The sequence below is a fragment of the Urocitellus parryii genome, chromosome 1 (assembly GCF_045843805.1).
Source record: "Urocitellus parryii isolate mUroPar1 chromosome 1, mUroPar1.hap1, whole genome shotgun sequence".
NCBI classification, from domain to species: Eukaryota; Metazoa; Chordata; class Mammalia; order Rodentia; family Sciuridae; genus Urocitellus; species Urocitellus parryii.
Window position 1 is genome coordinate 141549450 of NC_135531.1, and position 24634 is coordinate 141574083.

Consider the following 24634-nt stretch of genomic DNA (forward strand, 5'->3'; position numbering starts at 1 on the left):
TCAAGCATCCGCTCAGGCGGAAGGCGCTTCGTTCGGGTTCGGTGAGTGAGGGGTCCAACCGGGTGGCTTCGAGGGAGGTGCTGGGGTCGCCGAGGAGTGAGTGGTTGCAGGTGCTTCGGGGTCAGATGTGAAGGAGTCTGGGACGCCCGCCCTTCTTTTGAAGGCCTGGCCTGGGTGCATGAGTTCGGCCACCGAAAATATTTACTGAACGCCAAATACCTGCTTGCGGTGTCCTGGCGCCCGGGACACACTAGTAAATAGCAAAAGCCCCGCTGTCAAATCGCTGACATTTTGGTGGGAGAAACAGAGCACACGCAAGTCAACAAATGGTAGTAATTGCTTTAAAGAAATTTAGACAGGGCGATGGAATGGAACGAAGGGAGCAATAAGCCAAATGAAGGTCTAGGGTAAAGCATTCCAAGCAGAGGGAAGAGTAAGTACAGGGGCCATATAGTTGGAACAAACCTAGCCAAGTCAAGGAAGAGGAAAAAAGGCCACAGCCTGGAGCAAAACGGGCAAGATGAGGAGGGAGGGAGATGAGGTCACGGATTTAGGAACCAATTCTTGTGAGGCCTATGAGCCAGGGTAAGAGTTTCACTTCGATGTGGAATTCAATGGAAAATGATTGAAGGTTTCTAAGCAGAAGAGTGACATGCTCTGATTTATGTTCTCGCCCTCATCAGAAAGATGCAGCTCTTCATTTGCCCTTGAGCAGTGGGAATGCATGAAACCCTGGTTGATTGGCAGAACTAGAAATGCATTAAAAACATTTTATTATAAAGATGTGGAAAATTGGGCACCAGGCAGGGACTCAGCTTTTGAGGTCTTGGGCTGGAGCTGGAGCTCAGTGGCAGAACACTTGCCTAGCATGTGTGAGGCACTGGGTTCGATCCTCAGCACCACATAAAAATGTAAATAAATAAAATAAAGGCATGCTGTCCATCTACAACAATAAAACAAATTAAAAAAAAAAAGAATCCATGTCTTCCAACTACACTTTAGTGCCTTCAGGATTATCTTAATGTCCAGATATAATAATTGCTCCTTTTAAGTCCTTCAGATATTTTCCTTTGCTTCTGGATGATGGTTCTTTAATTTTAGGTGCATCAGTATCATCTGGAACTTGTTAAAAATTCCTACTCCAAATTGGAAAACAAATAAATATCATATACATATAAAATGGAATGTTTCCTCTGATTTTTTTCTGTCACAATGGAAAGTGAATAAAATTGGGATTACCTTATCTTGATAAATGGCTTAAGTGTACTGATCTTATCTTTAAAATATGAGTATTAATCTGGCTCTGGTTGCAAAGATGTAGAACCCTTTTTAATAAATTGAGAATTATTAGTTAAAAAAAATGTCGGGGTCATCAGTAGAGGGCTCACCTAGCATTTGTGAGGCACTGGGTTCAATCCTCAGGACCACGTGAAAATAAATAAAATAAAGTTGTAGTTGTGTCCAACTACAACTAAAAAAAAAAAAAAAAAAACTTTTTTAATTGTTCCTGTCACTTATAACTGCAGTTATCAAACGTTTTAGCATTAGAATCCTTTTACACTTTTAAAATATATGTTTGTGTGTGTGTGTGAATTACAGCTATCAATATTTACCATTTTAGAAATCAAAACAACTTTTAAAGAATCTGTTTCCTTTTAAAATAATGAATTCATTACATAATAATATAATTAGCATTTTTATAAATAATATTTTCCAAAACAAATAAAAATATTGAGAATGGCTGTGTTTTACATTTTTACAAATTTCTTTAATGTCTGTCTTAGTAGGAGATAGCTAGATTCTCATTTCTTCTGCATTCTCTCAGAGTATCACTCATCACAGAGCCTCTGGAAAATACATCATGTAGTGAGAATGAAAGTGAAATAGGCAAATGTCCTAATACTACTACAAATACAGTTTTGACAAAGATCCAGGAACAGCCAGCCAGCCTTGGTGGCACACACAGGAGGATCATAAGTTTGAGGCCAGCCTCAAATTTAGCAAGGCCCTAAGCAACTAAGCAAGACCTTGTCTCAGAATTTAAAAAATTTTTAAAAAGTGGTTTAGGATGTGGCTCAGTAGTTAAGCACCCATGAGTTCAATGCCCCCCATCAAAAAGAAAAAAAAAAAGCCCAAAGACACCCAAGAGTCCCTACACAACACTTCGAGAATTGTTAAATTATGATATTGTCATAAAAAATATAGGATGTCATAAGAAACATAGGACAATCAAATATAAGATTGACTTAAATCACTAAAACTATATACACATTAAAAATGCAGATGTCCAATCTGGATGTTGCTAATAAACACAGCTTCTCAGGAGGCTGAGGCAGGAGTTTTGAAGTTTGAGACCAGCCTCAGCAATGCAGCAAGACCCTAAGCAACTTAGCGAGATCCTGTCCCAAAATAAAAGGGCTGGCAGTGTTGCTCAGTGGTTAAGCAGCCCTGGGTTCAATCCCCAGTATGAAAATATAAATATAGATTAGATACATACATACATAGGGATGTCCGGATCCTTCCCGCTAGAGAAGTCAAGGTAGTAAGTCTGAGTAGAGCCAAGAATTCACATCTGTAGCAAGCACCACAAATTAATTTGATGTAACAGATCTAAAAGTTGCAGTTTGAGAAACCAATTATAAGTCAAACTCTATCTAGAGTGTTCTGCCTACTGAATTTTTTTTTAAAAAAGCTGTGTTTTCTTGCCTTCAAATCTCTTTATTAACATTCCAGAGCCTGAAACTCTGGAATGTTAGTAAGAAATTTGCAGCAGACACATTTCTAACTGTAGAGCTGCTGAGTATCTGAACTCAAAATATTGAGCACTCGACACAGGCAATGGTCCTCTGCTAAAAACTGAGAAAGGTTTCAGACTTATAGTCTTTTGAACAGAAAAAGTAACTCTTAAAGAAAGGAAACTGCAATAAGTCGTACAATAGAGTACTCTCAATGTTCTAGGAAATTGACAGCAAAAGAAATTTATCCAAAATAAAGAGGGTGAGGTAAGAGTTTAGGTGAGAGGCTTCCTGAGTAAGATGAAATTAGATATGGTAGGAAGAGTAGAGTTTTCACATGAAGATATCAGTGGGGAAGGACAAAGTTTTTAAGCAATAGGAATAACTAGAAGCAGAACTTAATATGAAAAATTATTTAGAGACTAGACCAAACATAGTTGTGACTTTGTGCCCAGACAAGAAAGCTGGAAAAATTATAGGACATGAGCAAAGAAAGAATAATAATCAGCCTCCAGATGTGGAAACTTAGGTCACAAGAGAACATCAGAGCTGATTAGTGATGGAGGTATAACTAAAGTCCCTACTTAATTTCTAAATCACTTTATTAATTCAGAGAACATTTTTGCTCATATATACACTGTTGGGCGCCTTCCCATCACTTCTGATGTGCCACCTGAATCTGTTTCTGAGAATTATGAATGCCAGTCTGGAATTTTTAGTTTATCTCATGTACCAAGGAAAAATCACTAATAGATTTTGAAATTGTCTGGACTTGCTTGGATTTGTCTTTAGAACCAATTCTGAGAAAGGCAGTATTTTACTATATCAGATGGATAAGATTGGACTTATGGAGATCCATTTAGAAATTAAAAGGATAGTGTGGTACCCAGATGAGATGAAAGGACAGTGACCTAGCGCAAGGACAAAAAGACTTAATTGAAAAACATCTAGGAAGCGGAATTATGACACTTATTTATAATTTACTCACATCCATTCATCTAGTCTGTACAACTACCCTATAATAACCTTAGTCAGCAGCTGTAAAAATTAAGGCCTTTCAAACCCACAGCTTCACCCAGAGGTAGAATCAGGTACTCTTGAGACCTATTCTCATAACCACTGAGTCTTGTTCCTATAATTTTTGTATTAAAAAAATTGAAAGAATTATGTGCTATCATTGAAACTATGTATATATTGGAAAAATGGATCTGAGGCTAAGATACACTGAACTTAAGATACTGAAGGATGTTTCAGTCTATAGAGAAAAAAAGTTGGAGCAGAGAGATCCTCAGCCTGCCTCTCCATATTTTTGTCATTTGCCTGTAGGAGCATATTCAACAAATGTTTTTGTCAGGATACAAATTATGTTAGATATTACTGACATAATCCTGGGTTTAAAGCAAAACTCTAAGTAATGTAATCAATACAGAATACAGTCAATACAGAAGATGTTTCTTAGTGTGCCAGAAAATATGTGGAGGTTTGAGCTGAAACTGCCCAAATGGCCAGTTATGAGGTGTGTTATGGCTCAAAGAAACTACTAGAAGTGTAAGGGCTATTTTAATTAGAAATGGGTAAGTAAATGGACCTCAAAATGGCCCGTTTCTGTTTTAATACTACTACCTTTAAATGTTACGGATCTCTATAACAATGCTTAAGTATAAGCAAAACAACTTTGTGTTTGTTTTTTGCAAAGGATAGAGTAGTGCTAACAATCTGCTCATCATTTGTTCTTTTTCTTCCTTGCCAATTCAAAATGCCACTTTGTCAATTTGTGTACTAGTTTGTAGGAACTCCTTCATTCTCCAAGTGTAACAGTGCTGGCAGAGAAGAGTGGATACACTGTAAATACAGCCTGGAACACATTTAACTATGGGGAATGAAGCATTAATATCCCAGTATAATTGGAGCAAAAAACAATACCATCTGGGTGCTGGTATTTTTCCCCTTTTGAGTTATCCTAGAACTATTTCTGCAAACAACAGTTTCCTCAGCCAACTTAGTATTGAGCCACTAGAACGGAAATCAGCCACATTACTTCCTTATTTACTTATGTTGAAAATTGGAACTGAATGGAAATATTTCTTCTCTCAGAAGTTGGCAGAAACAGCAACAAGGCAATCTGTTAGGGATGACAGCTACAGGCTCTTTTCTTTCGCTCTTTTTAAAAATAATATAGTCCATTTTCAGAATGGTTTTCTAGGGTAAACTCATCTACATTTGTGATTATTCATGATCCTGGCAAAGCTTAACATTTTACATACCAAAAAGATGAAAAAGAAGTTGTATTTAGCTTGAGTGTCATACTTATCTGTTACATTCTTATTAATGCTGAGGAAAGGTAATATAGAATTCTACCTAGTAACTTCATCCAGGAGCACAATATAACCCTTTTTTATTATTCACAGGAAGATGACCCTTAATTTTCTTTTTTGAACTCTTTATTCTTCAGCTTCAAATGTCAGTTCCTGCATTGAGGATAGAAGGCTTGATATATATTTTATACACACATATGTATATGGAAATATATAAATATATATATATATATGTGTGTATATATATATATATATATATATTATATGGAAGTTCCAAACTTAACAGTGGATTGCATTCCTAAAATTCAAAAATTCCTCCTTTCTCTTTTATAGTTGCAGCACAATTACGCTTCTCTTCAGGACTTCTCACACTATCTTGTATCTAGTTAGTTATTTCTGCCCTTACCTCCCAAGCTAGTTTGTAAATTCCTGAGCATCCTTGTGGCACCTAATACTTAATCATGCACATTATGGGTCCCTGATTTAACTGATTTTTAAAGTCAAACTGGAATTAGCAGAATGGTCATAGTTGTTCAGCTTTATCAGCACTGCTGTGGGAAGGGGGAAAATATGATTGTAGTTTATGGAGTTTTTGTTGCAAATAGTAGAAACCTATTTAAGCTGGCTTAAGTAAAAAAGAAATTTAGTGTGAGAAAATAAGCCAAAGGTATCCAGATCCCAAGGATGGTTTGTTTCTACTTCCTTTTTGCTTCTGTCACCTTGGACACACACCTTTACCAGTGTTTTCTCTCCCAACTGCTTAATGGCCTCTTAACTGTCTATGGGTGAAGTTAACAGCAGAAGTTCTGTTTGTTCATGTCCATTGTGTCCGTCTGAGGTGCCCAGTATTGACTGGACATATAAGGCTATCATCAGACCTTTCTTCTCTTGGCATGAAATCAGTATACCAGGCTGCTTCTACCACCTTTAGCCTAAGAACACTTTCAGGGTGTTTTATAAGATTTTTCTAGACCCAATCTTGTAGGTTTCTTGGCATTTCTGGTAGAGACAAATGGCTGGGTCTGTATTAAACAAGAACAGCCAATGTTGGTCACATAGGCCATTCACCTGCCCAACCCCGGTGTGTGAAGAGAAGTTAGAGATCATGATAAGGACTGCCTGGTAGCCACATACACAGTTACTTTTTCAGTTAATTTTGCTGAAGTTAATGCATGTCCCCATTTGCTTCCTTGTTTGTATACTCAATCTTCATTTTTGCAGGGTATATTTTTTTAAGAAAATTGAATAAAGATGTTTATTTCTTTAAAAAAAAAAAAAAAGGAAAGGAAGTTACCCGAGCCAGGAAGTTGAATTCTGTCAGGAGCCAGCACAGCATGTGTGAATCACTCTTCCCTGCAACCCTTCCCCCTCTCTCTCCCTCAGCCCCTGTCTCTCCTCCCTTCTAGTAGCACTATCCCTAGTGTCCTATCCCTAGGCTTCTCCTTGTATGTGGTCCCCATGTACCTGCTTTAGCCCCTTGTATGCCTTCCTTTCTCAAATGACCCTAACCCACAAATGTCTCAGTTCTAAATTTCAAGAACAAAGATTCTGATGAGCTTGGATGGACTTCCTCCTGGGCCCACGAAGAGAAGCAGGGCTCACAAAAGGAAACCATAGGCTGGGTAGATCACGAGGAAAGTTCTCCACCTCAAATTCAGAACACATAAAACTTAATCTAACATTGTGGTTGAGACTCAAGCTCAGTTTGCAATACTTGTTTGAGCCATGTTATTGTAGAATATTTATTTGCAATGAGAAAAGGAAAAATGTGAAGTTTTTTTATCAGAGAGTTTGAGTTTTGCATTGTTCCAGGGTAATCTAAATTCAGAATAAAGTGTGACTGATTAATTCTATCTTACTAGGCATGTTCAAACCATCTGGAGCACCATTTGTCAGGGTTGTTGTGCAGGAAGTGAGGAAATATTATTAGTGGCCTTGATGCCATGCCAGTCTATGGACCCACTGCTTCAGAATTACCCAGGGAGCTAATTGAAAACCATAAATTCTAAGGCCCAAACCCAGAGGTTGTTACCCACTAGGTCTGGAGTGAGATCCAGGATTCTCTGTTTTTAACAAGCTCTCTAGGTAACTGAGATATTCATTTTAGTTTGTAAACTCTGAACTTGGTGATCTTTTATTCCCAGCATAATCTTATCTTCTGAGATGAGATAATAAATGAAGGCTTTAGGGGTTGGGAGTCAGTTTGAAGAATACCTTCAGGTAGGCACCTTTAAGGTCCTTTGAAGTTGTTGTCTGTTTTTTGACTCAGGGAATATAATAGGGGCTAGTAAAACATGTCAGTTTGAATAGTTATGATCCCTGTTATACAATATTACTCAATTTATGAAGATCTATCACACACTTTATCAAATTTAAACTAATCTTCATCAATAAATGTCTATTGACATGTGTTCATTATGACATGTAGTAGTAAAAAAAAATATAGTCCCTGTGTTTAAGGGGCTTGTGGGTGAGATGGGTAAACCATCTAGCAGTACAGAGCAGCGTTACTAGCACCGGATGAGTACTGTGGATGTGGCATGCTCCAGGGGTCAGGAGGTGCTATGACTCCATGTGGAAAGAACAGCCAGCCTTCAAAGGAGGCTCAGGAAACCTACTTGAAGAGGTTCTGTGCAGCAGAAATTCTGTGGCAAGCATTCTGTTTGTGAGGACACTGCTTGCCCAGAAGGAAGCTGTTCATCCTCCCAATGCTCCTGAATCTCACAGGAAGGAGAATGAGTCTATTTCCTTTACTTCCAGTTTCTTCCACACTAGCTGCCTTGATTGTAGAGGCATATTACCATAACTACAATGAGCTACCCCACTCCTGAACACTCAGTTCTTTGACCTCTTCATCGCAAACAAGTAGCTCCTTTACTCGTGTTAGTCACTATAGTTCCCAAAATCCATCTCTTCCTTCACCATTAGCCCAGTATGTTCCCTTCCAGAATCAGACACCAAATGCAGCATTCTCTGGCCACCTGAAAGGTGGGTAATAAGATTTGCCTATCACCACTACAACTTGTAGTGACCCCTCTGCTTTTTCCCCAGTGCCCTGGCCCTTAATCTGGAGCACTTCCAATCTTGATTTCTCTTTATTCCTCAGGTCCTGTTGTGCAACTCACTTTCCCAGGGAGGCCTCCTGTAATGAGATTTCCTTCATGTTAGGTCCTCTTGTAGTGTCCTATATTATCCCTTGGGTAGCTTTAAGCATACTTTGTATATATTTAGTTAGTGTCTATTGCTACTTCCAGACTGAGCTTTGTGAAGGCAGAGATGATGTCTGTAGGATAAGAGGGTACTCACCAGATGTTACTAATATTCTTCTAATCTAAAACTCAGTGATAGGGAAAAGTAGGGAGGGAGAAGACCCTAGGATAAGGAATGAGGTGGTATTAGAATTTTTGTTCTGTTTGGTTTGGGTTTGGGATTCCCAACAAAGAGGGTAGGCCTCCAACTCAGAAAGTATCTTTGGAGGCTGATAACACTGCTTTGCTTTCCTTGTGCTTATTTGTAGAGTTATCCACAAAAGTGATAGAGAATTTCCTTTTAAAAATAAATATATGATAATAAAATAATGAGTTGCTTTAAAGAAAAGGCATGATTAGTAATAACTTGGTGCCCACCCAAATGTAGCAAAAACAAGATTTTAAAAAATCATGGCAGTAGAAGGAACAAATGAATTTTTTAAAATCCTGTCTTAAATGAAGCCACAGGAACTTCTTACCAAAGTCTTGGGAAAGCCTATAGCACATTTCAGCATATTCACATAGCCTAGTGCTATTGAGAATCACTACTCTAGAATAAAGGGCAAAATCATGCCCATCAGTAGTTGTATATTTTGTGATGAGAAAGAACTTGGAGCTTACTTGTCATGTCCCTAGCACAGTGCCTGACTCACTGCCATCAGTCAAGAAATGTTATTTCCATTGTTTCTGCCTATTTCCCCTTCCTTAAAAGAAAAGACCAGGTTCTCATCTGGATTCTCCTCCTAACTTCCAGCATAATCTTAAGGAGCAAGTCACTATGAAGTTTATAGATTAGATAAAATCATTTACTGGGTTTCATCCAATGCCCAAGTCTTTTGTTTCCTTCAAAATCTTAAGGAGCAAGTCACTATGAAGTTTATAGATTAGATAAAATCATTTACTAGGTTCCATCCAATGCCCAAGTCTTTTGTTTCCTTCATTGTCATTTTAGTGGGGTTTTTAAAATGAAGTGGAAATCAACACATATGTTTCATCTATCGTGTAGAGCCAAAGTCTGGAGTTTTTTGTTTTATTCTAAATAATCTATCCTTAAATTTTAAAGATTTAGAATATTATTTATAATTATTATTCAATCAGTTTTTAAAGGGCTTATAAAAAATTAAATGTCATTTACAACTTCCTGTAATTTAGACTTTGAGGAGCTTAATGGCAAAATACGATGATCCATTGCTTTTTATGTTCTGTGATCAAGCAGTCTTCATGTGAGTATAAAGGAGAGTAAATGTCATTTCTAAAACTAATTATCTTGGGCCTTTATGAGAAATAAAGCTAGGCATTTCATCTGTATTTTATAGAAGTATAAATTGAATTTTTTCTTTGAGAGTCTGTGATTTAAAAGGGAAATCAAATTAGGAAGATAATCATAAACACTAAAACTCTTAAGCTAGGTTTTTGTTTTGCTTTTTATTCATGATATTTTGTTCTTCTTTTAAATCTGTCTAATATTTTTCCTCTGGAGTTTTTTATTTGCATTTCCACCAACTACACATTTAAAATGTCAGTTCTCCCCTTATCTAATTTTACTAAAGTTAGAGCTAGAAATTTGATATTCTTACAAACTACTTAATGTACTGTATTTTGTCTCTTAATACTGAAGAAACTATTAAAGGAAAATTCTTTTGTCTAGCATCTCTTTGCCCAGGAGGGAGGTTCTATAGCCTCAGAAATCAGTATCTCTATTTATGTATAATGCAGTTAATATAGTCTCTTTCTAATAGGAAGACCAAAAAACTACCACACATATTCCTGCATTATTTATATGTAATATATGTATGTACTTGAATTACACAAATTTGGAGCTCCGTGGTTATGATTATGATGTACCATTTGATTTACATTATTGATATAACAACAGATGGTAATGGTGCAGGTTGAAATAAAAGATCGTTAAGCTAAATATTTTAGCTTTCATTGGCTCCCTGTTGCACAGAATTTGTCAGAGTAAAATAGAATCATGGCATTTCAGAACTGGAAGAGTCCTTAGAGATTATCTCATCCACTCCCTCACTTGACAGATGAGAAAACAGAATCCCAGAGAGAATGCTACTTGCCAAGGTCGTACAGCTTGTTAATAAGCAAAGCTAGGACCGGAATCTAGGTCTGCTCTTTCCCAATTCAGTGCATTTTTTACCAGTGAGATTTTTAGACGATTTTCTCTCTAATCACTCCCTGATGTCAGCACCAATTATTTTAATCAATTTCATGTTTGTTCATTTCTGGAACATACTGAGCTTCACCCCATTATGAGTCTCAGTTGGTTAAACTTTATATTTGTCTTTCTTTTAGGTTGGTCTCCACTCACCTCTCTTTAATCTTGAAGATTTCAAAATATACTGGGATCTACCACTTTTTTGGAAAACTTTTCTACCAAGCAGTAAATCACCCACTGTGCTCTTATTATAGCATAGAAGCTTTTGAGTTTTCCGAGTCTAAACAAGGTTTTCTTTCATTTTCCCATGAAGCCACATAGTTGCTTATTCACTTTAGTGGTGATTATTATTGTGCCAGCTGCTCTTGTTGTGGAAGATGTGGACTTCAACCAAATGGCCCCACTGGGAGCAAATCAGAGTTCTTACAATGCATCATTTCTTCCAAGTTTTGAACTTGCAGCAGGTTCCCACTCAGGTGATAATGTCATCATAGCCAAAGAAGGAACTAGCATTTCAATTGAATGTCTTCTCACAGTTGATCACTATGAAGATGTCCGTTGGTACAACTCAAAAGGACAACAACTGGATGACAGAGGCAGAGGTAATTGTACCAAGCTGTAATTTAATCAAGTTTACTCATTTCCTATCCATTCTTCCTGGTTTCATGACATATTTAGCAAGAAATATAAAAGATGAGAAAGGGTGAATAACTTAACAACTTTTGAAAAGCCTAAAGTGATAAACCTATCAAAAGGAGCAAAGTGCCAGAGACAGTGGTGCATACCTGTAATACCACCAATTTTGGAAGCTGAGGTAAGAGGATCTCAAGTTTGAAGCCAGGCTCAGCACCATAACAAGACCCTGTCTCAAAAAATGAAAAAGACTGGCAATGTTGCTCAGTGATAAAGCACCCCTGGGTTCAATCCCCAGTACCAAAGAAAAAAAAGTAATTATAATTATTAAATCAAAAGAAGAAAATCATGAAGCATAGTGTTAAATTTAAAAGGTATTCACATGATTGTAGTGAGCTATTTTCCTTCCTCTTGGTGAGCTGGTTTTCTTCTTCACTAACAATAGACTACATGAGTATTGCTCTTACAGCTGTATAGAAAGTATTTGTTTAACTACAGGGGTATAGTTGCCTATACTGCATTGTGAATAAACCACTGTAGTAGCCCCATGTGAATACATCAGGAAGGATTTGGGCTAGACCTACAAAAACAAAAATTTCTTGTTTCAGAATGAGTTACTGTAAATGTTAGAGGAAATCCAGGATTATTATTATTATTTTTTTTTAATGAGTTAAGTCATTCCTTTGTATCCCAGGAGATTGTATCTAGGAACCCCCTCAAGTACCAAAATCTGAATGTTAATTCCTAAACTAAGTCAAATTCCTTAACTAAAATGGCCTAGTATTTGCATATAACCTGCACATATACTTTAATCATTTCTAGATTACTTGTAATAACTCATACAATTGCTATATAAAGTAGTTGTTTATTAAATGACAAGAAAAATCTGTACATGTTCAGTACAGACATAATTTTCCCCCAATTATTTTCACTTTGCAGTTGGTTGAATCCAGGAATATAGAACTCATGGATACTAGAGACCTACTATATAAATCTGTGCATAAAACTTGGAGCTCCTCTGAGCATTAGAAGGGTACTATGGAAATCTGTAAGCTTTTCCAGTTCTTTCTGTCTCTCGCTCTCTTTATTTTTTTTTTAACCTATTCTATACCTTATTTACTTGAAAGCAGGAGTTTCTCAGTCTTAAAAATCACACAAACATATGATAATTCAACTTAAATCTACTACTTTTTAACAGGTTTTTTCTTAATTTTGCTGTTTGTGAACCAGCACTACCCAAAAAGAAAAAAAAAAATAGATGAAGAGCATATGCAGTATATATATACTAAACATTTTAACCCCTTCTGCAGATTAAATAACTGGAATTAAAGGGTTTGAATTGTTAGAAAGAACAGAGTATTTTTAATCAGTTTAATAAAAATATAGACCTATTAAATCAATGTGTATTTTGAATGTGATTTAGGGTTCTGTTTGTACCCACTGAACTAGACTCTTCTCCTCCCAGCTATCCTGAACAAACACATCTGAGATTTGAATTATTCAGTGTGATCATTAGAGACTGACTGCATAAACAAACCCTTAGGTTAGGACAAAACCAGCCAAGTGGAATGGCAGTTTCATTTTCCTATTTTCCCTTTACTTTGATGACTACTAACATCTATCATTGATGCTTTCAGCAGCAGCTCTGGAAAATTGTATTAAATTTTATGAATCTCAAGTGAGAGGAGTTTAAAGAGCATGTCAGTCTAGTATAAGGTTCATAAATCTTGAGCTATTATCAGCAAGTGAGCTAAAGAGTTTAGCTTGTGGTAGTAGTGCATTGGCTGATTAATGGAGTCTGTGTAGTTCATCACACCTTGGATTCAAAGGGTGTCCTTTTCATAGCTCCAAGTTCATAGAACAGAAGCTTTGGAATAATGGCTATGTTTCTAGCTATATATTTTCCTCTTTTACATTAGTGAAGTGATGACTCCTAAAAATAAATATAGCCATAGAATTTAGATTAGTTTTAATGATAAAAATGGTCACAATCCAGAGTGCTTGCTAATTTATTTGCAACTATTTTAGTGCATTATTTTAATAAAGAACCGTATAACCTCAGGGATGAAAGCAGTTTTGAATGTTAATCATGTGATACTTAACACACACTCACCCATTCTCCCCAAGACACCACCTGTAGTCATTGGGGAACTCACACAATCCAGGTTAGTCCATACATCTCATCTTTGAGTGGCTTTCTTGGTTAAGCCACATTATTAAAGGATGTGCAATCAGTGTAGATGCTCAATAAGCTTTGTTGTGCATTTTTGTACTTTGCATAGGTGTTCCCTAAAGGGATATATCTTCATGCACAGACTAGAGGCAGCATATTGTAGGTTTAAAATAGAAGCATAGGCATTCTAAGGGCAGCTTGATTTTCTTTGCCAAGCTGCTCATTTACCCTGACTTGTGAGATATATCTTTTGGCTTGTGCTTCAGTTCCTTTTGCCAGAAAATCAAGATGTCATCATCGACATGCCATTCCTAAGAAAGCAAGTTAACATGTGCAAGGCATGCCAGATTAGCCAGTTAGCAATTGAATAAATGCATTAAGTTTCCAAGATTTTTAAAAAATATAACTTTTTTATCTTGAATAAACATAGTTAAATAAAGAGAAGGAAGTAGCTGGGCATGGTGGTATACACCTGTAATCCCAGCTACTTAGGAAACTGAGGCAGGAGGATCACAAGTTTGAAGCCAGCCTAGGCAACTTGGCAAGATCCTATCTCAGAATTTAAAAAAAAAATATGAGAATATAGCTCACTTGTAGCATGCTTGCCTCGCATATGTGAGGCCTTGAGATTAATCCCCAATACTGGGGGGAAAAAGAATAAGAATAAAAATTATCTATAACCCATTAACCTGGAAATAACCATTGTTTTATGTTTCTGAGCATATCCTTCTAAAATATAGATAGCATAAAAAACATAGAGGGCTGGGGTTGTGGCTCAGAGGTAGAGTACTTGCTTAGCATGCTTGAGGCACTGGATTTGATCCACAGCACCATATAAAAATAAAAGTATTCTGTCCACCTACAACTAAAAACTAAATAAATTTTTATAAAAGCATATAAGTAGTGATTGTAGTATAGACACACCTTACATATAAACATCTTTTTAAAGAGTAATCATTTAATATTATTTGGACACATCTCTCTGCCTCAAAGATATTTTATGTCAAGCAGTGAAAAGGAAATGATGGCAATTATTAGTGTCTTGGTTTCTTTTTTGAAGTTCCAGATTAACTAATTCTAGCTCTGGATATAACAGTCTGCCCTTTTTATATGGTTTAAACAAATAGCAAAATCTAACAGTTAAAGTACTTTCATGAAGAAGTAGAACATTGATAAGGCAGTTGGTTTATTTAGTAATAATATTTATTATGCTGTAATTGTTTTCATTTCTGTTGGATTATCAGGTGGAAAATGGTTGGTTTCTGATAACTTCCTAAATATCACCAACATAGCCTTTGATGACCGTGGGCTCTACACATGCTTTGTCTCCTCTCCGGTTCATGCCTCCTACTCTGTCACCCTCCGAGTTATCTTCACCTCGGGAGACATGAGTATCTACTACATGATTGTGTGCCTGATTGCCTTTACAATCACTCTCATCTTGAATGTCACACGGCTGTGCATGATGAGCAGTCATCTCCGCAAGACTGAGAAGGCCATCAATGAGTTCTTCAGAACTGAAGGGGCTGAGAAACTTCAGAAGGCTTTTGAGATTGCAAAACGCATCCCCATCATCACCTCAGCCAAGACTCTGGAACTCGCCAAAGTCACTCAGTTTAAGACCATGGAGTTTGCTCGTTACATTGAGGAACTGGCAAGAAGTGTTCCTCTTCCACCCCTTATTCTAAACTGCCGGGCCTTTGTCGAGGAGATGTTTGAGGCTGTACGAGTGGATGACCCTGATGACATGGGAGAAAGAATTAAAGAGAGACCTGCCTTGGATGCTCAAGGTGGCATCTATGTCATTAACTCAGAGATGGGGCGGAGCAGTTCACCAGGAGGAGATTCAGATGATGGCTCTCTGAATGAACAAGGTCAAGAGATAGCAGTTCAGGTTTCTGTCCACCTTCAGTCAGAGACCAAAAGTATTGATACAGATTCTCAAGACAGCAATCATTTCATCCCACCTGATGATACAGGATCTGCAGAATCCAGCTCTAACTACAAAGATGGGGCCTATGAAAACTGTCAGCTGTGAGCTTTCCCAGTACCTACAAAAATAGCTCTCAGGAAAGGAGCTGTTTCTTGGAGGAAATAACATTTTTACCAAAAGATGACTGGGGTTTTCCCTTTATATTAAGCACATCAGAACATGAATTGCCAAAATCTTTGCAAAACATGCAGCACTTTCCTATCTGATATTTCTCAGTTATTTTTCCTTGAGCTTGATTAACTGATGCATGTAAGATTGAAAGGCACCTGAGAGATAAGTATAATAGGAAAAGAACTGAATTAAATGTCCCATGGCTTCACTTCCATTGTCATATGTGACACTTGAGTTCTCAGTTTCCCATCAGTAAGATGAGGGATTTGCAGTAGATAAAAGTACCTTTAAATCATAAAAATCTTCACTACATCACTAGATAAAACTTTCCCTAGACTTTTAGGTGCCCACCTTTTTTTTTTTTTTTTTTTTCTAGAAAGGACCAAGCTGAGACTTTATGCTCTGGATTTCTATACCTGATGCCATCGTGTGGACATATTCCAAATGTTCTGCCTTGTGGAGTACACGAGTGTATGTGCCACATTGAATCTTTTTACTGTTTCGCATGATGGTTGTTATGCAGATATGAGGGAGCTTACTGCTCACTAGCAAATTACTCTCCATGAGTAAATTGATCCTTCTTCTGGCCATAGCATGTCTTTTTAACTTACTGAGACATCATTTAGTTCCTGGAGGCTGGCACTGATTTCCCAACTGGTCTCCCAAAGTGAGCAGTCTTTTCCTTAGAAATAATGTTTCCAATGCTTTTAGAATAAGAATAACATCAAATTGTCTATCTCTGATAAATCATGGATATTTCTGTTGAGAATTTCTCAGGCGTTCCCTTTTTAAAAGTTTTGGACTCAAAAAGTGGGTTCTATGTTTGGGATCCCATTCAAGAACTTATATGCCTCTTTAGACCTCTGTTAACACTCTTGCCCTCTGTGGTCTTAAACATGGTGCTAAAGGTTGCATGCCTCCATATTTAGCTTATTTTGTTTGTATTTTATTGTTGATGTTTTTATTTTTGTGTATTTCAGATGTGTGATTTTGAGTTAAGTCTGTTTTTCTAGCCTTTCTAAGAAGCATTTTACCTGATAAGATTAGAAAATTGTGTCTTGTGTGTTAACTATATTAAAACAGACAATCTAGACATAGAAGGAGAAAAATGATGAATGATGCCACCTGGTTCAACTGTGTATAATAAACACTTAACATGGCATTTCTTGCCTATCTGAGATCTGATATAACGGAACTGTAAATATTCTTCAGGATAATTTCTTCAGCTACAGGAAGCTTGGTGCCATATAATTTTAAGAACTTAGCAGTGGGGCTCCATTTGATGCTTCACGTTTCTTCATTTGGTTTCTGGTTATTGAAGTATTACTTGAACTAGAAGCTTCTGAGGGAAATGTTCAGACAGGGTTTTATCATGATTTTAATTTAAGGTTTCAAACAGAAAGACAGGAAATTCAAAGTGTGACCAGTAGAACCCATGTCTCCCTTTGTCCAACTTAACCAAAAGTAATATATCTGCTCTGGATGGCATAAATGAATCAATGTGCAGCTTTATCAGATGGCATTATGGATAAAGATGATAATGCTGCCTTTTCTGTCTCTCTGGCTGTTTCCATGGAAACCTCCAGAGCCAAACAAAAGCTATCAATCAATTAGCCAAAGCTTACCTTGGCTCTTATTTCTTTAAGAATTATGTTTTTGTACGTTTGACTATGACAGCAAGGGCTTTTAAACATACCCTAGATTATGAAACACTTTTTCCTTTCCCACAATGTTTCTCTTGAAAATTAAAAAAAAAAATTTAATGCTCCTTGTATGTGTCAATCTCCTGAATATCACTCAGATCTTCAGATAGTACCTCCAACCCTGCCCTAATATACAAGTTCAGGATTTTTTTTCTTATATGTAGCTTGTTACATTAAAGAGAGGGGTTTTATCCCAGATATTCTCAGAAAGGACATTAGTGTTTGGAACCCTAACATAAATACTCTTAATGATCAATGTCCTAGGAAACAACTTTGGAAAAATATAGCAAATACTGCAAAATATCTGTAAGTTTGCACAATTCTATGTAATAAATAAGTACAGGCTACTCCAATGTATCCTGAATACATTATTTTAGAAATAAAATGTTGACCTAATTGGTAACAAAAGTAACTGGTTTACTTTGAATCTTCTAGGTTAGGGTACCATAAAGTAGGTCAAATCTTAATAGGAGCTGGTATTATTTAGTAAAGCTATATTTCAAGAGGAAGAAAACCACACTTATTAATATTTTCTGTATCTAATCAAGTACTCTTCATGTGTAATTAGCAATGTGATCTTTTGTAAAATCCTTAACCTTTTGAACTTAAACTGCAGTCTCAAAGTCGTTAGACGGTAGCTGTGGTGTCATTATCTTTTTGTTTCACCTAATTTTATAGTTAGTAAAAAAAAAATGCCTATGTCCAACAAAATGTATTTAAAATAGTTCTATTCTCATTTATAAATTGTCATTTAATGAACTTTATTGTTCTTAAGAGATGAAACCAGAGCTTTGTGAAATAAATTTGCCAAAAATTAAAACTTAAACATTTATATAAATTCCCTGTCAACTGAAACCAGATGAGCATCCTCTGAGTTGACTTGTGCTTATAGGTGGTATGATAACCACCTGTCCTCAAAGTTTTATCTGTTATGATGGTTTCATTCTTGAATCAGGCCCAATGAGCATTTATATTTCCTACTCACTACCTTGATATTTATAAATATCTTCCAACTTGCTGATCTGGGATGGTTGTGAGAAGGCTCCTGGCGGCTTCTTTGCTATCTGCATGCTGTTTTCCCTTCCATCTTCCAGCCACAGTGAGCTCCTGGTCCAGCCCTCTCTACATCCTGCATGTAGTTTCACCCTTGAGCAAATTTCATTGGGTCCCAGAGTGGCACGAAAGTACTGCATGCTTGTTTTCTAGTGCCCAGCTAGTCATGGGTGCTACCCTTGTCTCTACAGACCAGCAGTTGTAACTCAAGTGTATTGTATTTCCTGAGTCACTAGTAAGAGAACACAATCTTTTCTCATATAGGCCAGGAATGTTCAAAATGCTCAGCCTTGTACAGAAACTCCTAGATTCTCATTGTCATACTTTGCAAAAGTAAATACCATTATTTGGTATGATTCAGATGATGTTTAAATTCTCAGCATTTTAATAAATAGTTGCATTATAATTTTGTCTTTTTTAAGAAAAAGTCACACTTGAATGTAATTTATTAAATGCTCAATGGAGTATATTTCATTTGCCTGAAATCTATATAGTATCTTTCATTTTTGTGTGATGGAATTTGATGTTAATGATTTTAAAGAGGAGTAAATTTGAATTCAATTTAAGATTCCACTACAGCTATCCATTTCAATATTAAACATACTTACTAAGCATCGGTGTATTTTTAGTCTGTGAACCATACTGGTATGGGCATCCTGCCCACAACAATCCTTACAGATAACAGGCTCTCCTTCCTGAGCCTAGACACTATGGTGTCCTATTTTTGAAATATAGCATTCCTGGCAAAGGCAAGAGCCTGGGCAAAGGCTTAGAGATAAGAAGATTCAGTAACATGTTTCAGAGAGCATGTTAATTACTATGTAAAGTTTATGATGAGCTTTGGCAGCCAAGAGTCCCATAGGTGTGAAAGTTTGTAATAGGAAATGAGTATAGAAAAGCACAGGGTCTTAGGAGAAAGGCAAAGGGAGCAGGTGGGAGGTGAGACTCATTACTTAATGCCACCGACTCCTTAGAATGCAAATCCTGCCCCTGTCCTTCAGGGGCAAAGGATTGTTGGACTTGCCACCCCTCACCATGTGTGATGGAATTTACTAGCCTTGTAATCATGGACAAGTAGTGACTCAGCCCTCTGGGCTTCAGTAAAATGGAGTTGGTTATACCTACTTCATAGAATTGACATGAGGATTAAATGTAGCAACATGTAAGAAAACAATTAGTTGTAAGGTGCCATATGGTATAAGGAGGTAGTAATGCAACCATATCCAACTGATGATTGGCATCATCTGTAGTGAACAAAAAAAATTTCTCTACATCTCTTAGTTGTACGCCATAGAAACCTAATTGTGGTGGCTTACCCAAATAAATTTATTTTCTCAATACAAAGTCCAGATATAAGCCATCCAAGGCTGGTGCAGTGGCTGAGTGGGCTTCTAGACTCCTCTCTACCTTTAGCATGTGGCTTTCATTCTCATGGTCACAGGATGTCTTAGGTTGACTTTCTCTGGAAGGAGTTTCTGATACAAGGATTTTTCTGCAAGTAATTTATTTTGGAGGTGATACCAGAAAAGTAGGGGAAGTGAGGCTGGAAAGAGAAGAACAACAATACAGGATGCATTAATGAGTAGGTTATTGCTACTAGTAACTGCTGAGAGCCATTAGCCAAGTAGGTATGACAATTTCCTTGCCAGCGTACCCCATGTTGCTTAGAGGAAGGACTCGTGGAAATGGACTTGCCTTGGACATTTGCAGTGACATTGCATGTATGTTTGAGAAAGGTGACCCTGCTCAAGGACCAGGGTGGATCTGGGTTTAGGGAGGATCCTACTGGATTAGGGCGGTTCCAGGTTTAAGGTGTACCCTGCTGGGAATAGGGTGTATCCTGCTGCCTCAGGCACGCCCGCTCCTTGAGTTCCCATTGAGTTCTCATGGGATTCAAAAAAAGTATTTTGGAATTCAGAGCCTAGTGGAAGCGTGAATTTTGCCCAGAACGTGGATTTCCCCAGAACGTGTGTAGAGAGCCGGTGACAGTTCCGAGAATAAAGAGTTGCTGTTTGAATCTACAAGGTGTGTGGTGGCTCGTGATTTTGTGCCCAGCCAGACTGCAGCAAGTAACTGCAGCTAGTATCCATCCTTCCTGTTCCCCTGGAGGCCAGGAAGCTGGGATAGTTTTCCTTGGATTCTCATCTGGTATTAGTTAAGGTTGCTCCCAGGGTCACTAACTCCCTAGTCTTCTTCTTGCCTTCCATCTACAGACTAAGGATGAGCCTGTAGCTGGCAAAAGCCCTCCCTAGAGAGTCACAGGAGCTTTCTTGTTGGGATCCTGTGGTAAATATAGGAATGGTGAGTATCAGGGAGCTGTGGGCAGAGCACTGATAGCACCTGCAACACATTCAATGTCGTATCTACACTCCACAAAGGGAGAAGGATAGAAGGTCAAAGGACAAAAGACACGTAGCAGCTGAGTCTGTACCTTTTTTTTTTTTATCAAGGAAGCAATAGCTTTCCCAAAGCCTTACCCAACTTGGGCTCCTCAGCACCCCAGGACCAGGTTATGTGGCTACCTGCTATAGTCATGAGAAAATGCAAAGAGATAAGTGGCTATTTTTGACTGGATACATTGTTCTTAAATGAGTTTCCATTATTAAGAAAGGAGGAAAGAATACAAAGTGTAGGCAACAGATTGTGTGCAATGAGGTCATCACACACACACACACACACACACACACACACACACACACACCTTAGGAGCAAAATATGATTCTATGCTGGATAAAAATGCAGCCATGTTCCTTGAGGATGATAACATGCTTGAACAAAGTGAGAATCAAGCAATAAATCACAGGTTGTATCTTCAAACTATTGCTTATATTCGCAAATTTTCCACTGGCTTACACAACGGATGAGTTACAGGATTCTGCTGGAGCATAATTGGCTTATCTTACCCTATTTATTATTAAACAGATTTTTTTAAGAGAGAGAGAATTTTTTAATATTTATTTTCTAGTTTTCGGAGGACACAACATCTTTGTATGTGGTGCTGAGGATCGAACCCGGGCCGCACACATGCCAGGTGAGCACACTACCGCTTGAGCCACATCCCCAGCCCTTAAACAGATATTTACTGACCGCCCACCATATGCCACATGCTGTTCATGAGACAGAGACTGCACAGTGATCCAGAGTGGCACAGAGTACATCTTTAATTGGGTCAGAAAAACCTCTCCAACAAGGACATTGAGCCACTGGCCCAAATGATGAGTCCGACATGGAAGGATTCAAAGAAGGGTCACTCCAGGCAGAGGAAAGAGAAATGGCCAGGTTGGCCTGTTGGGGAGATACAAGAAATAGGCCTGGGTGGTGGATAAGGGAGACAGAAAGCCAGGCAGAGTCAGGAATATGGGTAGAAGTCTTCAAATATCACTTGTTTGTTTGTTTGTTTATTTTGGCTGATTCCAGGAAAGTATTTCTTAGAGGAAAAGAGGAGATATTAGAAGAACCTGATTTAGAAAAGGAGATTTACATATTGAAGGGAGTTTTTTCCTAAAGTCACCTGCAGCCAAAAAACAATTGTGCTAATATTCTTTAAGAAAAGAAAGTCCTTCAAAGTCCCTTAAATTCCTATTGTGTTCTTGAGTTTTCATGTTTTTGCTGAAACTTATTGATTAAGAAAAAATAATTATATATATATGTGTGTGTGTGTGTGTGTGTGTGTGTGTGTGTGTAAATACACATGTCACTCCATCTGCCTAGAGGATCCATGTCTGTTGCCAGTGTGCTTGTTCTTCTTGACAGTTGGGAACACTCTGCTTTGCTTTCCCACTCAGCTGTGTGAAAAGGAGGACTCCAGGGTCCTGAGTGATGACATTTCAGCCCTCAAGGGGCCTTCTTCAGCTAGAAGAGCCACCCTCTGGGATGTTTTTTGTCCCTAAGCAGAAGGGAAGTGTATCCAAAGGAAATCCCCATGTGGTGTAGTTTTGCAGTGTGGATTTCATTGCTCTTTAAGAAACCGCAAGCAAACAGATCATTACTGAGGCTACTTCATTCACAGCCTCTTGACCCCTTGAACACCTAAGGGAGGCTCTTTTCATTCATTTTCTCAATCAATATTATACCCAAAACAGGGACACTACTGCAAGCAAAACCAGAGATGGTCTATGCTCTTTGGAAACTTGGAGCCTGGGAGAAGACAGACCCAATTAAAATAGTCACAAAGACAGCAGTATAGTTAAAAGCTCAGAAAAGGGCTGAAGGGTCTATGAGAGCCTAGATCAAAGGAGCCTGAACTGATTGGAGATGGGAAAAGGTAATACTTGAAACAACAGGCATTGCTTGAGGGCTTACTGTGTTCCTTTCCCGGAGCCAGGGGCTACGGATTAAAGTCACAGATCCTGCTTAAAATAAATCTAAAGACCAGTTGAAAAAATAAAATGTTCTTGTAATTAACCACCTGAAAGAGACCATGTATCATAAGTACTAAATAGAGTCACACTAGATAATAAAGGCAGAGGGCTGAAAGAGAAAAAAAAAATATTGTGTAAGCAGAGAATGGATGATACAGGTGGACTGGGTGAGATTTGAGCTAGACATGGAAGGATGAGTAAGACATGCCCAGGGAAGGAATGTAAATCTTATTGGGAAACTCAAGAATCTTCAATAGTGACCTTTGTGCAAGCAAGAAAAAAATAAATTCAGTTTCTTGACCCTCCAAGAACTGCTCCTATTCTCTCTTTCAGAGTTTATGTTGCTGATCCTCTTCAGACTCTCTTGGGAATATTTTAACATAGTCTACCTTTTATATTACAGTTGCTCTCTGCTTCCTAGTTTGTGAACAACTTCAGGAAGCATCAAATTACATTAGTCACCTATCTTTGTGGACTTGATTTCTTAGGGGAGCATCTTTAAATATAGAAGATATTATAAATGTTTGTTACACTTAGTGGAACAGAAGAGAGAATTGTTGTGTTGTATGTACTGTGTCTGTTGGTCTGCACTGGGATTAGGAATGAGGGATAAGAGCCAAGAGGTGTGGCCACCCTTCTTCCATTAACACTCTTTTCCTTGATAACATCACCCACTTCCAGAGTTTTAAAAACCATCTTCACATGGGTAACTCCCAAGTCTCTGTTTCCAGCTCCAAATACTCCCTTCTAGACTTGGGTATTTAACATCTCCCTACTTGGCAGTTCCAGTTGGCCCCACATCTCAAAATTAAGATGCCTAAAATGGAATTTTTAAATTCCTTTCCCTGATTACAAAAAATGGAAAACAAAAAACAGTTTCTCCCTCTGCCATCGTCTCTCAATGAATGGGCTCTACTCACATGTTTAAGTCAAAACCTTGCATCATCCTCAACTCTGCTTGCCTTATTCCCACATCCAGTAGGTCACTAAGTCCTATTGATCCACTTAAAAAATTTATATACCAAATCCATCAATTACTTTGCTTCCCCGGAGACCATCCTGGTGCAAGAGAGCCTCTTCTCTCACCTGTACTATCTGATGGCCGCCACTGAGAGGCCTGCTACCACTTATGTCCCCGGGTCATTCATTCTCCACACGGCCAGCAGAGTGAACTTTCAGAATCATAAAGCACATGTGTTACTTTCTGCTAATAATCCAGTGGAACCAAGGAGAAAATTACCCTCTTAAAAGAAAAATTGTCTCTCAAGAAGAAAATTCTAAAAGAAATCCATACGCCTTGCCATGGCTCAGATGACCCTATGTGACCTGGCACTTTGCTTTGTATCTGAGTACATCTTCCGTCCCTGCTCTCCACCTCACTTATCACATCCCAGCCACATGAGCCTTGCTGTTCCTCTAATACACCAAGTCTGTTGTCACATCAAAACCTTTGGTCCTGCTTTTTACCTCTGCCTGGAATGATCTCCCAGAGGTTCCCTTCACAGGCTGCTTCTTGGCATTCAGATCTTAGCTCAATTGTCACCATTTCAGAGAGGCCTCCCTGGCCACACTAAAAATAGCTACTCCCAACATTGGGGTGGAATTAGGGTTAAGATTAAATAACCCTGTATTTCATGTCTCAATTAATTTCATCATAACATCCATCACTACTTGATTTTTAAAAAAATTATTGGTTAGCTTGTCCATTTGTCTATTTCCCTCATCTAGAACATCAGCCGCATGGAAACAGAGCCCTTGTCCATCTTATTTCCCATTATGTTACCAGCAATTAAAACAGAGCTTGCCACAAATTGGCAATCACTAAATATTTGTAGCATCACCGATAAAGATGGATGGGTGAATCCTGATTGTGTGGGCTTAAGGAAGTCATTTAGCATATTTGCCTCAGTTTATCTCCTTTTCTGATGAAGATGAAGGTAATACACTACTTGGCTCTTACAGAATAAAAAGGAATTGGTTGATATAAATGTGAAGGTTGAATGCTTTACCAATTGCAATGAGAAAAATATGGGACCCTATGGGCAGGGAGTCATCTGAAAGTAGCAATGACAAACTAATATTTTCTTACTCAGGAACTTCCTGAGGACTAAGTCAGAGAGGGGAAAATAAAATGCACTC

At 37.9% G+C, this 24634-nt stretch overlaps 1 protein-coding gene across 2 annotated transcripts; it reads left to right on the top strand.

The window, feature by feature from the left end:
• The first annotated feature begins 1 nt into the window (after window position 1).
• Window positions 2-20136, top strand: Mfap3 (microfibril associated protein 3). Of its 2 annotated transcripts, XM_026388327.2 has the most exons (3): window positions 2-41; window positions 10606-11070; window positions 14519-20136. In XM_026388327.2, exons 2-3 carry the CDS (start codon window positions 10776-10778, stop codon window positions 15310-15312), a joined length of 1089 nt encoding a protein of 362 aa, XP_026244112.1. In that variant the 5' UTR covers window positions 2-41; window positions 10606-10775; the 3' UTR covers window positions 15313-20136. The 2 variants fall into 2 exon arrangements, with proteins under 2 accessions (XP_026244112.1, XP_026244113.1); XM_026388328.2 differs by lacking the exons at window positions 2-41; window positions 10606-11070 and adding an exon at window positions 12089-12149.
• Window positions 20137-24634: the final 4498 nt, after the last annotated feature.